General features: G+C 40.1%; 1 protein-coding gene across 2 annotated transcripts in view; it reads right to left on the bottom strand.

Annotated features, from left to right (window-relative positions):
* Nucleotides 1–772: 772 nt before the first annotated feature.
* NTRK2 (neurotrophic receptor tyrosine kinase 2) overlaps nucleotides 773–14,625 on the bottom strand; it is a 227,066-nt gene continuing 213,213 nt past the window's right edge. For both annotated transcript variants that reach the window (XM_064140082.1, XM_064140073.1), the window contains 2 exons: nucleotides 3,868–4,026; nucleotides 773–2,624 (listed from right to left, as the gene is read on the bottom strand). In XM_064140082.1, coding sequence (XP_063996152.1) covers nucleotides 2,439–2,624; nucleotides 3,868–4,026 — 345 coding nt within the window. In that variant the 3' untranslated portion in view covers nucleotides 773–2,438. The remainder of the gene's footprint in view (nucleotides 2,625–3,867; nucleotides 4,027–14,625) is intronic.

Raw genomic sequence — 14,625 nt, 5'->3', positions numbered from 1 at the left:
CAGTGCTTGCAAAACCCACCTGTTTGCTTTCAGGCTGGAGCCTGCTTTCCAGTAGAAGCAGCATCTCAGATGCCTTTTTGCTTCAGCTCGTAAGAAACTAAGACAGAATACAGCAGGTATAAACGTAGCACCCCTCACTACCACCTGCAGCCTCGTCCCACTGCACCATAAGATTGGACTCTGTCACTCTTCTTCTCCACCACTGTTATTTTGAAAATCAGTTTCAAATTCCTTTAAAATGCAACGTTCAGATTCTCAAGAGAAGGGGTTTCACTGGATGCTCAGTCTTTATCTAGCTTTCTGTACGAACTTCCAAGACAGTCTACATAAAATCTTAAGGCCCATTTTGCAGTAATCTTCCTCTGGCTTTTTTCTGTTTCCAGTTCAGTAGCGGTTAAGAAGTAACATCTAGTTTATTAAAGAAATACTGAGTATGGCTTTATAGTTACACTGTCATGTTTATTAGTAATGCTGCCTTTTCAATGACATTGAGAAGGGTAAAACTCCATCACTGTCCAGTGAACTGTTTTCTTTTGAAGCTTCTTATGAGCTAGCTCTAAAAGCTTCTGAAGGAAAAACCTAAAGTGCCTCAATAAATAATATATGCAAGCAAATTATATATTAAATGTGCTATGGGAACACTTACAAAAATAAAATGCTTAATTTATTAAATAAAATATCCCCAACGCAAAGAAGGACTATTTTGATCTGGCTCATATCAATACGAAATAACACAAAAAAAAAAAAAAAAAAAAAAAAGAGAAAAGGGAAAGAAAGACTTTTTTTTTTTTCTTTTTTTTTCTTTTTTTTTTGCAGCAACGCCCCTCACAGAGGGAGGCAAAAATCTTGAGGAATAGGTAAGGTAGGTTCTCATTTGTAAGAATTCATATTAAAAATAATCCTAACTCTAGTTCTTAAATCATCAACTTCTGGTTTGAAAAATAACATGTATGCCCATGCAGCTGTCATCAACACAATGGCCATGCAAAATGTTGTACACATACAATGCCAATCCAACCAAAAAAGAAATTACTTAAGAGTGGATGTTGGTAATGACAGCACTAGTAACAATACAAACATGGTGCTGAACTCTGAATAGTAAGCCATAACCTCAGAGTAATTTGTTTGCTTTAGAGATCTCTATCCCCTGCCATGATTTAAACATAGCCAGTGATCTCTGTGCTTGAGATTATTTAAGTTATATCAGCCTATTGTATCTGTAACATTGTGAAGGCATTTCAACATGGCTAATGTTATCCATCAGCCGCTTCTAATGAAATATAAGATACATCACTATGAGTTCACTATGTCTACTAAGATCTACTACAAGATGAGTGGTAGTTTCTGCACAAAGGGCATTAATTGACAAAGACCATGCACACTTTTGCTTGCATGGGAGAAAAAAAAGGATAAGGTATGAGGAAGGAAAGAATATGCTGTTGGACAAGCACAGTATAAGGTACACTTGCCCCAGCACCTATAGCTTGTCCTATCTTATCAAAATCCTTAAATTAATACTGTACATTAATATGCCTAGCTTCAGCCTTTATTAAAAAAGAGTAGCTGGAGAACATTTTTATACCAGTGGCATGACAACATCCTACCAGAAGACAAAATAAGGGCATGTGTTTATCATGTTGAAAAGCAATTGTGTGCAGTGCAGGCAGCATCTTTTCCCCTTTTACATGTATCTGGCAATGTAAGGTGCTGGCATAGCACCTCCTTGAACAATCCCCTTAGTTCTCAGAAAGACTCTTCAGGGAAAGTGCTGAATCCCCTCTTGCCTTCCATCAAATAATCTCAAGTGTTTGTGTGTTTTTTTAATGGGGTTGGATGCCATCTGATCCCCTAGTTCCTCCAGACAGTGTATCACACAAGACTGTTGTCTTTCCATCTGGCTTTATCTCCACAAGGAACATGCTTCATGAAGAGAATACCAGTCTTCTTTTACCACCTACATGCTAAAGCAAAAAAAATGGAGATGAATCCTTAGAAACTCCCAGTAGCTGTACAGCAGAAATCACGAAATTTGAGTCAAATATATTTTTCCCTTTTTTTCATCCACATCAAAGGCATGGATACAACAAGGCATTGTTATTTGTGGTGGGCAAACTGAAAAAGTCTGTTGATGTAACAGATCAGGTTTTTAAGGCCTTTGTCTATGCAGAGTTACAATAATGCTGAAGCCAAATTGATTAGAAAGACAGGAGAGAAGAAAAAAAAATGATAGAAAGAGAAAGAGAGGAGATACGTCTCGGTAATTTCTAAAAAGTCAATACTGTGTCTACAGATGGAGAAGTGCACATTGCTTGCCCTTTGAAAGCTTCTCTGCAACTTTGTCATTAATACTGTCAAAGTTAAGAACACATTTTAATGGAGTTCAGCGGCAGTTGAACACATCCATTCCTGCAGCCCACATGGAGAAATGCTATGAGACTTTAGCCTAAAATATCCAAGTAGACCGGAGATGCCTTGGCCAAGTTCTGGAGGAGGGAATGGATTTCTTTGATGTTAAGCCTCATGTGAGGCTCCCGTTGCCAACAGCCCAACATCAAGTCATACACTTCCTTGGGGCACGTGCGGGGTCGCTGCAGAACTCGGCCCTGAGTGATGCACTCAATCACCTAGGAGAAGCCACATAGAAAGTATAAGCACAACTTTACAAACTGTGTGGGTGTAATCCATGGAAAAGTTAACTGCTAATTGCCACAGCAGCTTCACTGATGGCAGTGAAGACAACTCTGCCAAAGGCTGCATTTCTAGGTAGACACATAAACAGTGGTATGCCACCCGGGAAAATCACCATAATTTAATTTCCAAGGAGCAATAACTTCATGATTTTAACTTCACACATGTTGCCCCTTCCACTCAAGGGGAATGATAGCTAGGAAGCAATCCCATAACTCCTCTCTCAACTATTCTATCAACCTCATTTCATATCAGAAGGAGGCCAAGTTTTCACCCTGCTCACACAGAGCATCAACACTTCTCCCTCCCTCCTTCCTCTCATAGAATTATAGAATTGTTTTGGTTGGAAAAGCCTTCTAAGATCATAGAGTCCAACCATCAATGTAACACCACAATGGTCACTAAACCATGTCCCAAAGTACCATGTCTATTGGACACCTCCAGGGATGGGGACTCCACCACCTCTCTGGGCAGCCTACTCTAATGCCTGAAGACTTCTTCAGTGAAGACATTTTTCCTAATACCCAATCTAAACCTCCTCCAGCACAATTTCAGACCATTTCTTCTCTTCTATCACTTGCTACTAGGCAGAAGAGACTGGCTTCCACTTCCTTTCAGGTTGCTGTAAAGATCAGTGAGGTATCTTCTCAGCTTCCTTTTCTCCAGACATATAACCCCATAAGACTTGTTCTCTAGACCCTTCCTCCCTCCCTCCTTAAGCTCATGAAGATCATTGTGTAAAATGGTTATTTGTGACTGCCTGAAAATTGAGAGTTCTCTGGATTATTTTGATCTATGCAAGAATGGTTTTAGACAACTACTGTGCAACAATAACATCTATGGTGTGAGGCTGAAACCACTGAAATCCATTCAGGTTTTGATTTGGTGGTTTTTTTTTTCCCTCAATATCCAGAGCAAACACTATCCTATACAAAAGAAAGAGAGAAATTCTAACTGGTATAATTCTGTTTGGACAACTTTAACCCACCCTGGATAGAAAAGAGCAAAAAGGAAGAAATTCTGATATGAAGTTCATGACAACACTATAAATACATAGAACTGGGGGGTTGAGTGTTTGCTTTACTAAATAAATTTGTTGCTATCCCTTCTCCAGTGAAGCTGGACCAACAGTTAATGTGTCAGTGTTTCCAATGCAGTTTGAGACTATATTGTACACACCTCATTGTTTGAGAGCTGATACCATGGCTGTTTGCCATAGGTAAAGATTTCCCATAATACAACCCCCAGGCTCCAGACATCACTTTCTGTAGTGAACTTCCTGTACATGATACTCTCCGGAGGCATCCAGCGGATTGGAAGCATGGTGTGACCCCCAACCTGAGAAAAACAAATTAAAGAGTCAGAAATCGTTTCTTCATATACTTATAAGAAAGACTACCAAGTTGTTAAATAAGGAGAAAACACGTTTTTTTTTCATGCCATCTGGTATTGTTTACTTTGAGGAGCCTGTAAGAACTAGGGATTCATGGTCCAAATTCCTCTCACATCAACAACAATCACTACCACAGTAAGTGTCTCAACAGAATCCCCAAAGACATTCTTTCTGAAGTGCAAGGTCATCGTTAACATTTCCTTGGCACACTCTACTCAAGGAAGAGGAAGCTTTATAAAATTATTAATTAATTTAGCTTACCAAACCACTTCAAATTAGGCCAGCTTTATTCTCAAATTAGGTCAGCTTTAATTGAGAGACCAAAAAGATTCATTAAATGAAATCTGCACGGATGCTGCTTCTAGAAACTCTGTAGTATCGGCCGAAATCCACAAAGGCGCAGTTGTTTGACTGCGTAACACAGTAGGATCAGGATTGGCATGGCTTAATATAATAATTTCCAATTAATTTAAAGCAACGATATTTTCTGTTGACGATTTCCAAAGTTAATCCATCAAAATATTTTGTTCCACATTAATCACTCAGTCCTACACAGCTTTAACAAAAAACAAAAAACAAACAAACAAACAAACAAAAAAAACCCAAAAAACAAAAAAAAAAGCAACTCTTTGTACTTGGAAGACATGGATTCCTATACCAAATCAACTCAACTTGAATGGAATATTTCACTTAATTAATACTTCTCTGAAAGTCTTTTAGAGCATTTTTAGTCTTCCCCAGAACATCAAAATTCCCTGAAATTAGGTTCACTAAACTTAAAGAAAATCTCATTTTCAGTTTCTAAACAAATTATTGCTCCTGATATGTCCACTCTGAATAAATCATAAAAATAAAGGAATGCACTCAAATATTTCTTCAATAGTGTAAGTGCTGAGATTCTGTGATGCGGATATACAGAAGTTTTGATTACTTTTGTGTCAAGACAGCTGTGAATATCTCCAATTTGAGAAAAAAAAATAGGAAAGTTTTTTCAAGAACATTCAGCTTTTAATTAACACACATTTTCCTGTATCAAAATGTATTTAGTTATGAAATCACATTTGCACTTTCAAGATTCTGTCAATTCAAAATACCATTTCTCCTTGTAGGATTTTACATTTGCTGTTACAAACAATGTCCTCCTTGTAAGAACAGTAGATGGAAGGAAATCCCAGCTGTTCAGTCAGTATGTTCAATTCACACAGAACATGAATTTCCAGCTATTTGACAGTAATTCTGCACTAGTACAGCATACCAAAAACACATCTATGGCTATGAGAGCTCAACACTTGTGCCACAAGTCAACTCTCACTACTGACTGTGTAAAGTCAGAAGGTCATGCTAACACTTTTATAGACTATTAGTAAGCTCTTCTGCTTCTCCCCCTAGGTGCGATGTAATGCCAAGGATGGGATGCTGCATAAAAGCCAGGGAATCCCAAACTTAGCTCCTGGCTGCAGATTTTCCTCTGACTCCATGTAGGTTGCTGTGCTCAGGTTTTAGAACCACTGAAAAGGGGACTCAGCTTCTGTGGCTTTCTGCCTAACTGTCCTGGAGTCCTGTACCCCTAAATTCCTCTCCTGCCCTGCAGCCGTGAGGGGGGTGAGGACTGCCCTGTGAGTTCCCGCACTGGAGCCAGGCTGGGATTGGCCGTGCACTTTCGTGCCTAAGGTGTGGTAACTCTGCCCTTTGTCTAGCCAAGGTTATAAATATTGGGGGTCTTCCCGCCTTTGGGGTTCCCGCTTTGGAGTTTGCCTGTGCCTGGACGTATGTGTCTGCCTGAGCTCACACACTCCCCTGTGGCTGGACTGCAGAGAGACCAAGGATTCGCTTTCCTTTGTGTACCTAACGACCCTTAATGATCCTTAACGATTCACCTGCAGCCACTGGAAAAGAAGAGGAAAACAGACCGCAGGAGTCAGCCTGAGTGAGTTATTTGGCTTAGCTTAATTTAGTAAGAAACAGCTATTAATTAATAGCTGAGTCCTTTTCCAACTTCTGACTTCCAATATAGTCAGATTATTGATGGTATCCCTGTAGGTTAATTCTCATGCAACTGAATCTGCTTATTAAACTAAATTAATCTTTGTATATATAGCTGTGGGGGTGGGTTTTTGGGAAAATAAAAAATAACTATTTTTGATAAATTCCCGACTCGGCCACATATTAATTCCTGCTCTCCGCAACACTATCTTAACATACACATGAGCACTCCATTGACACATTTTAAAGTGTTTTCCTCCACTCAGCTTATTTTTCTCTGTATTACATTTTAGCCCTCTGGCAGGCAGACTAGCTGCAAGGCTCTGTGCATCAGTATGTTTTATCCTCCTTGTGTGAGAAGTCACTCAGTGATGTGGAAAGTTTAAAGTAACACAAACAGGCTGAGATGCAAACAAAGATTCAGTTTCCCACTTTTTCATAACCTAAACTCACATGGCAACCAAACAGCTCTGAATCAACACTTTTGCCCCATCTTCCAAGGTATTTCATTAGGAAGTCAAAATGTTGGTCCCTTAGAAATGTGTAGCCACATATACCCAGACAAAGGGCATGTGCCATTAAAAGATGGTTAGTGATAAGAAGCTTTTGGTCTCATCAAATATTAAAATGGCTCTTAGATCTGCTCATCATACAGCCTCTGCTACTGGTTCTTTTCAGTAATTTCTTTGACTCATTCCTTAAAAATTAATGAAAGCTATAAACAATAAAATGTATGTCTCAATTAAAAAAAAAAAGAAAAAAAGTCACATCTTACATCAAGAGATTTTGAAAAAAGCAATTAAAAAAACAAAAAAACCCAAACCACCAAAACCCCACTATCAAAACCTTATTTTCCTATGTTTCCTTGCCATGGAACCAGTGTCTTTTGTGCTAGGACTCTAGACTGCATTTCCTGTGTCATTCAGTAAAATGAATGACACACCTCTAGAACGATGACAAATTGCTACCTGCGATGAACTAATCTGTAATGCTGCAGACCTAGATGTCTCTCTTTGCAGTCATAGCAAGACTGACTCATGAGTATTGACACCAAGAATGTGATTTACAGATAAGCATGAGCTGCAGAGCTCTTTGGTGTTTTTCTTGCTGGAACTATGACCATTTATGCCCCAGACAGAAGATGAAGACTTCACTTGTCTAAGGATGAGAATTTCTGATGTCGCTTCATCTCTGTGTTTGCCAACACAGTAACTTTATGCAAAATTAGTTTCAACATCTCAGTATCTTTGTGAAGGTGGTATTTAACACCTTACAAAGTATCAGTAAAAGTATTATAAGTGGTGCTTTTCTTGACAGATGGCATTGCAATGCATATATCTGTGCAACACCTGTGGCAGTAAAAGCACCCACCCATGGTGCAAGAGCATCTTCAGTTTTAACTCAAATTCCAGTTCAGTCATATCAAAAGCACGTGACAGGGCCTGGCCAAGTGCAGTTTCTTCAAAATGCACGTTTCCTTCTCTATTAAAGATCAGTGGTTACTGACTCAACACTCATTCAGCTCAGAAAAACACTACGGGCTGTCCTTAGGTAGATAGCTAAAACGAAGCACCTGCTTCACAACTTTGTTAACTGAAGCCTAGGACTTGACACTGCTGTTCACAGGTTGTCTGAAGCAAACTGCTGTCAGTTGTGAGCTTCTTCTGATCATTACTGAACTGTTGAGTCTAAGCACCCACAGTTAGGCCACAATATCAGTGAAGAGAGATGGAGTGCCATTTTACTCTTATTGCCAATGTCAGCACGGCTAAGGAGCGTTTCCTAAGAACAATGAAAGAAAACGTGACTACGCTGACCGAACTTTAAAGGTGCTGAGTGCTTCAAAGGAACGCCCTCTGGGTATGCTTTAGTAAGAAATTCAAGTGTTGTACAGCTCTGAGATATCAGTATTCCGCAGGATAAAGCACACACATAGCGCTACTTGAGACTCATAGTTTTAAAATGGTTGTGTGCTAAGCAGACTACATCTTTATACTCACAGTATCACAGTATCACAGTACCACCAAGGTTGGAAGAGACCACACAGATCATCAAGTCCAACCCTTTACCACAGAGCTCAAGGCTAGACCATGGCACCAAGTGCCACGTCCAATCCTGCCTTGAACAGCTCCAGGGACAGCGACTCCACCACCTCCCCGGGCAGCCCATTCCAGTGTCCAATGACTCTCTCAGTGAAGAACTTTCTCCTCACCTCCAGCCTAAATCTACCCTGGCGCAGCCTGAGGCTGTGTCCTCTCGTTCTGGTGCTGGTCACCTGAGAGAAGAGAGCAACCTCCTCCTGGCCACAACCACCCTTCAGGTAGTTGTAGACAGCAATAAGGTCACCCCTGAGCCTCCTCTTCTCCAGGCTAAACAATCCCAGCTCCCTCAGCCTCTCCTCGTAGGGCTTGTGCTCGAGGCCTCTCACCAGCCTCGTCGCCCTTCTCTGGACACGCTCAAGCATCTCAATGTCCCTCCTAAACTGGGGGGCCCAGAACTGAACACAGTACTCAAGGTGTGGTCTAACCAGTGTACTCAGTCTAGCCAAGGTTGTGGCGGGTTTGAAAGTATGACATTCTACTTAATATGCTATGACTTTAAAATTTACACTGGAGCTGTAAAAATCCTGCAAAAACGATCATTTTATGGATATGAATTAGGGTACATTTTCTTGATGCTTACCTGAACACAGCTGCACTGTGACTGTTTTTATTTAGAATTGCCCTTCTACAGATCCTATTTGGGACTTACGTATTTGCTTCCAAATGTCATTTTATGAAAGCAAGCGCTCCCTAGCCCAGCCACAGCCTTGTGTCACATTCAGTAGTTGGTTTTACTACCAATACTGAGCTAGAACCTAAAGCAGAAAACCTGTGAATTATGTTCTGCATTGTGCAAACTATCCACAGGGAAGAGACTGCTACGATATATCAGTGAACTACCACATTCTTCAAAGAAGCACTTTCAAGGGGAAACCACCGTGTTGCATGGACAAACTCTTGTACTTTCAACAATGCTATGTCATTCCACTTGTCACCACTTTCAGCAGTCATCTTTTAAAAGAATTTCACATTTGGAAAGGTACCAGATAAGCTGACCTTGAACATTGTTTTAATTTATTTTCAAATGTCAAGCTTCAAGGACTGCTGTAGAATCAGCATGTTTTAGCCTTGAAGCAGAGTATCTAAGTCTAAAGTTTGCTAAAGTTTGTTCACATTCTGGCTCTGAGTTGCCCAAGAGCCTGCAAGAAACCATCCATCCATCCATCCATCCATCCATCCATCCATCCATCCAATGCAAACCCATTTTTTTGCACACTGACATTACTGCTACAGAGAAGATCGCTCAGCTGACTGTCATTGAGCTAAAGGTAGGCAATCACTGCAGTTTCCTTATGCCAATTAAAAGCGCTGCTGTTGATATCCTACTCTGGTCACGGTTTCAACTTCTACTTCCCTGCTGCTGTGGGAACTCAAAGCCCTGTCACTTGATGTTTTTGAGCAATGGGTATGCTTTTTCGAAAAGAACAAGCAAATGAAGCCTTGTCTTTGTCCTAGGATCAGGACGCTGAGGGTGGAGTAAAAGGAAGCCAACTTCCAGAGGCATAGAAGAATCAGGCTGTATGTAGGGCTGCACAGATAAGGAAAAAGCTACAGGATGGGAAGGGCACAAAAAATAACATGACTCAATCAATCCACACGAGGCTTTTGTCTTTCTCATCTGTACCAAGCTGTAACCTTGCTCACCAGAGCACTGGGGGCTGTGGTGCTGAGGGTACAATGGATGGTGAGGGTACAACGGATGGCTTTAGGGCTCCAGACTCATGCTGTAGGGTGACGACCAAAGGACAAGACAGGGTCTAGCTGTAATAGGTAGTAATCTTTCTTTCTGGTAAATATTGGTGTCCATATTTGGAGAGGCGCCAGAACTTGTGGAAAGGATGTCAAACCCAACTCCCAGTTTCTGCAAGCATTGTGTTACTTAACTCTGCCCAACCCCCTGCCTCTCCTCCCTCCCCCCCCCCCCCCCCTCCTTTTTTTTTTTTTTTAATTTCTGGGTTTAAGTAGTTGATTACTCTGAATTCACACAGTAAAAAAGCACAGCAACCAATTGCACAGCCTTGGAAAACAGACTTCCACATTTTTGGTCAGCATTCCAAGGTTCCCACAATTCCCACAGAATGACATTGCAGTAATGTCACCACACTGTGTATTCTCTAAAGACTGGAGATGCTTTTTCTGCCAACAGGATAAAAGCAATCTTTTTATTTTGTGAGCCCAATGAATCTGAATAATGAATCCATGGGTTTCAGACCTGATCTTGTCCAATTCACTGTCTGGCTTGACTGCTGCATGATTCCAGAGCCCTGCTGATCTCAAACCTTATGCAGTTCAGGATGGTAGTCTTGAATGCAGTAACACTGTTCTGCATATGCTTAAATTAACTGCCACATGACAAATATACACTCAAGTCTCTTTAATGCAACTGGATATTGGTTTGTCAAACTGGAACCAAGTTATACCTTTTGATTAATTTGTTCACTCCCTCCTAAAATAGCACCCTGCATACTTGCAGGATTACAGCACTTCGGGGTAGTTTTCACTGTTTATGTTTTGGTCTTCTGACTTGTTTCCCCATCTCAGGATGATAGAACTGCAAAGAAATGATCTCTGCAAAAATTATCATGTCTTATTGCTAGAATTGAAAATTTCTCTCTTTGTGAACTTCTGCTCTTACCCCCTTGTAAAATGTTATCAACTGTTTCTCTCAGTGCAAGACAGAAATCCAGTAATTGTTATTTTCATTTCTTACATGCCCTGCCCTTGAAGACAAAGTCAATTTCTCCTCTTAAAATATCATCCCCACTTGCAGAAAAGTAATATATTACTTTCACAGTCACAACAAGCCATACCACTCCAGCTCATGAGGTTACTGAATTATGAAATAAGGCAGATGATTAGCTAGTAGCTAAAGATGTATCCTTGAATTTTAACTTTTAAGTCTGCTTTAGTTCATCTTTACTGAGAAGACGTTTACATCTAAATGTCTTTCTTAATTGTACCAGCAGTCTTGTCAGAAAACTGAAACAATGTCTAGGACAACATTTATTAAACCATACATTCTCTCTTCGGTTATGTGTCATCAATTAATATTGTGTGTCACCCGCATGTCACTGGAGTTAAAATTCTTCTCCTTAGTTTCTAAAAACACATGAATCGATGAAGAAAGACCAATTATTCAGCATTTCACATTGATGCAAGAACCAGAAGGCAACAAAAGAAATCATAACAAGACACTCCCCCACAAAACAAACAATTGCTTGTGCAACTCACTGCCACAAGATACCTCCAACCCCTATGGCTCATGTTGAATCAAAAAGCAGGTAAACACCCTCGTGGGGGGCAAAATCTGACAGGGCTATCAAACACAGCATATAATATCTGGCCCATGAAGTGCCTGAGCTGCAGAGTGCCAGATGATAAGACAGTAGATGCGATTAACATTAGTGTGTGTTTAACAAGTTTTCAAAGTGCTCTGCAGACACTGTCAGTCACAGTGGACAGGATCCTGGACTACAAGAGCCTTTGGAGTAGCCATCTCGATGTTGATGTGCCACATGTTGCCATATGCAGTTCTTGCCAAATTTCTTATCAGCAACACTTATGGAGTGGTAGAAGTGATGGTGCCAAAAGGGTGGACTGAAGGAGATATGCAAATGCACTAATTTATCTTACAATCTGGCACCTTCAAAAGACCTTTTCAAATGCTAAACTGAAGGCATATAGCACCTGCATCTATTGTTGTGCTTTATACAACAACGTATCACACTGGGTCAGACAAATACACAAGACAATTAATGAACTGTAGTAGTTACTGCATTACAGACCAGAGCATTTGCTCTTCCAAGAAAGCAAGATGAAGTGCCCTGGAGGCAAGATCAGACGAATGTCATGAAGAAGGTGACATGATTCACATCTGATTAAAAGAAATGCCCCCTATTAGAGAGCCAGAAGGGAAGTCAACTGAGTAGAAATCTGCAGCACTGAAAAGTTATAGCTCTTTGGTGCCACAGGATGAAGTGTGTATGAATGAAAAATAGAATTTTTTTTTTCCTTTAAAATATCAATTCCTTGCCTTTAAAATGAGAATACATTCAAGTGTTAAAAAATAAATTCTAAATTGTAATCTAAGTGGCATGAAAGGGAGATATATTGTGGTAAATTGAAGGGAAAGACAACTTGAAGTTCAGTTTCAATGAATTCAGTGGTCATCTAAATTAATTTATGAAGATAAGACTTCAGGACATTGGTGAAAAAGCACAAAGAAGGGGTTAATATAGACCAGAGAAGAGCTGACATATTGAATCAGACGGGCTCTCCTTTCGAAAACACCCTGTACTCTCCTAATTCACCTTATCAAACCACACCATAACATACCATTACTGATCCCTCCAGTGGCATGACTTGGAGTTCAGAATAATAAGCTCGTGTGAAGGCCTGTGTTTTGCTTTAAAGAAAGTCTTCACTGTATCACTTGTATCCTGCCACAGTTTCTTCACCTTTGTGTCTGATTGGTGCACCAGTGAGTGAAGAGAGGTATAATGCACTAGCAGACAAGCAGCTGGAACAGCTTCTGTTCAAATCTTCACAGGTTCTGTAATGATAACCTGAAGTGTCCAAGTCAACAATAAAACAAATTTGCAATGCAGTATTATACAAACTACGACTACTGCCCTCCTGATTTTCAAAGCAAACAGTTTATAAAGCATAATCCCAAGTGGTCTGGGGTGCCAGATCCAAGGAGGTTTTAAAAACAACCTTTAAGATACATTCTAGAACTGGACTCTCACAAGTCTGTGCCATAGCTGAAATCCTGTACCTCTGTTGGACTTTTTGGAGGAGACCTGAGGTGCAGCATGACAAGATGATAGCTGAACTATGCAGTTGGGTATCAACTAATAGCAGTTACTCAGGGGCAGACTCTGGAAGCCCACCATCATGCCACACAAGCCCAATGTCAAGTACTAAAGCTCAAGTACCAGAGATCACAAGTTTTCCCCATATCTAATTTAGTGAAGATCAAATTTGTTTTTCAAAATTTCTGTAGGTTAATGTAGCCTGTCCAGCTCTGTTGGTCATGCCAGATTATGTCACAGGAGAAAAGCAGAGCAACAGTTTGATTTGTAGCTTTATTTCTCCTTTGTGAGCCACAGAAGTGTTTCTGTAACGCACACTGCATGGGAGCACCACAATTTTGAGCTGTAGTATCTCAGATGTTGCAGTTCTTCAGATTTTGCTAGGTAGCCTCTCCTCCATTCCCTGGCTGGTTATTTTACCACATCGCCTACAAATACCAAGATTAACAAACTGTGAGGCAACTAAATGAGTGGACTACTTAGTTTCACAAAGTGTAAGCCTGCTGAGTTCCCATAGCTTTTCAACAAGTGAAAGAGGTTCTTCCGAAACATCAGTGCAAAAGAGAATTTGTCAGCTATACTGGCTTGGTCACAGACTATGCGTATGATGCTGGGCAAGTCCTGCTAGATCAAATCCAGCAGTTATTGACTGCCTAAAAAAAGTTTAGAGATGTATTCTCCCTGGCCAAAGGCATCAAGAAGGTAGAGCAAATGTTCATAAATTCAGTGTTCATAAAGTCAAAGAAAGATGAATATTCTTACTAATTCAGGAAATGAGCAATTGCTCTTTTCCATGAAGTCTTGTTTCTACTTGTCTAAAGAACAAGGGAGAAGTATGATCACAACCACATAACCTGATCTGTCTTCACTGACTACACTTGAAATATCTACAGTGATAGTGTCAACAGCCTAATCTAAGTCTATGCAAATACTCAGCCACACTGTCAGGGACCTAAGAAAGGAGGCTAAGTTATACTGATCCTCAGACAGATACTAATTGTTAAAACAATGGCAAGGTCCTTGTGCTTCTTGCTGTCCCTCTCTTCTGTAGCTTGATAATGTTTCCTGCCTCTTATTTTCTCTGGGCCACAATTCATTTATATAAAAAGGAACATACAAGAACAAAGTTTCATGACAATAGAACAGAAAAAATAATCTGTTGTTTTCCTTCCATGAATTCTAGATTTTTTTTCTCCTCACTTGTATCATGACATCTTTCTATGAGTTGGAACAGACATTTGCTCTGAAATGAAGCATTCATCAAACAACACGCAAAATGACCATTAAAAATACAGCAACTGCTATTACAGTGCACACACCTCCAAACACCCTAACCTCCAAACAAAAAAAAAACCCACAAACCAAACCAAACCAAACTAACAACCACCCTAAAAAAAACCCAAACAAACAAAAAAACCCCAAAAAAACACTCACTAAAATCAACCAACCAACCAATCAAACCCTAATAACCCCCCCCCCCCCATCTAATTCATATGGGGCTCGCAATATTCTAAATTGTTCTTATCAAATTCATATGTTGAAATATTCCTCAAGCCATGCTTAAAATGTTGCTCTTGGACATGAGTCAAAATGTAGCCCAAGCAATTATGAAATAATTTTATAGCTCTTGGCTCAATTTCTATAT

Source organism: Pogoniulus pusillus, chromosome Z (assembly GCF_015220805.1).
Source record: "Pogoniulus pusillus isolate bPogPus1 chromosome Z, bPogPus1.pri, whole genome shotgun sequence".
NCBI classification, from domain to species: domain Eukaryota; kingdom Metazoa; phylum Chordata; class Aves; order Piciformes; family Lybiidae; genus Pogoniulus; species Pogoniulus pusillus.
This window is presented reverse-complemented; position numbering and strand designations above follow the sequence as displayed.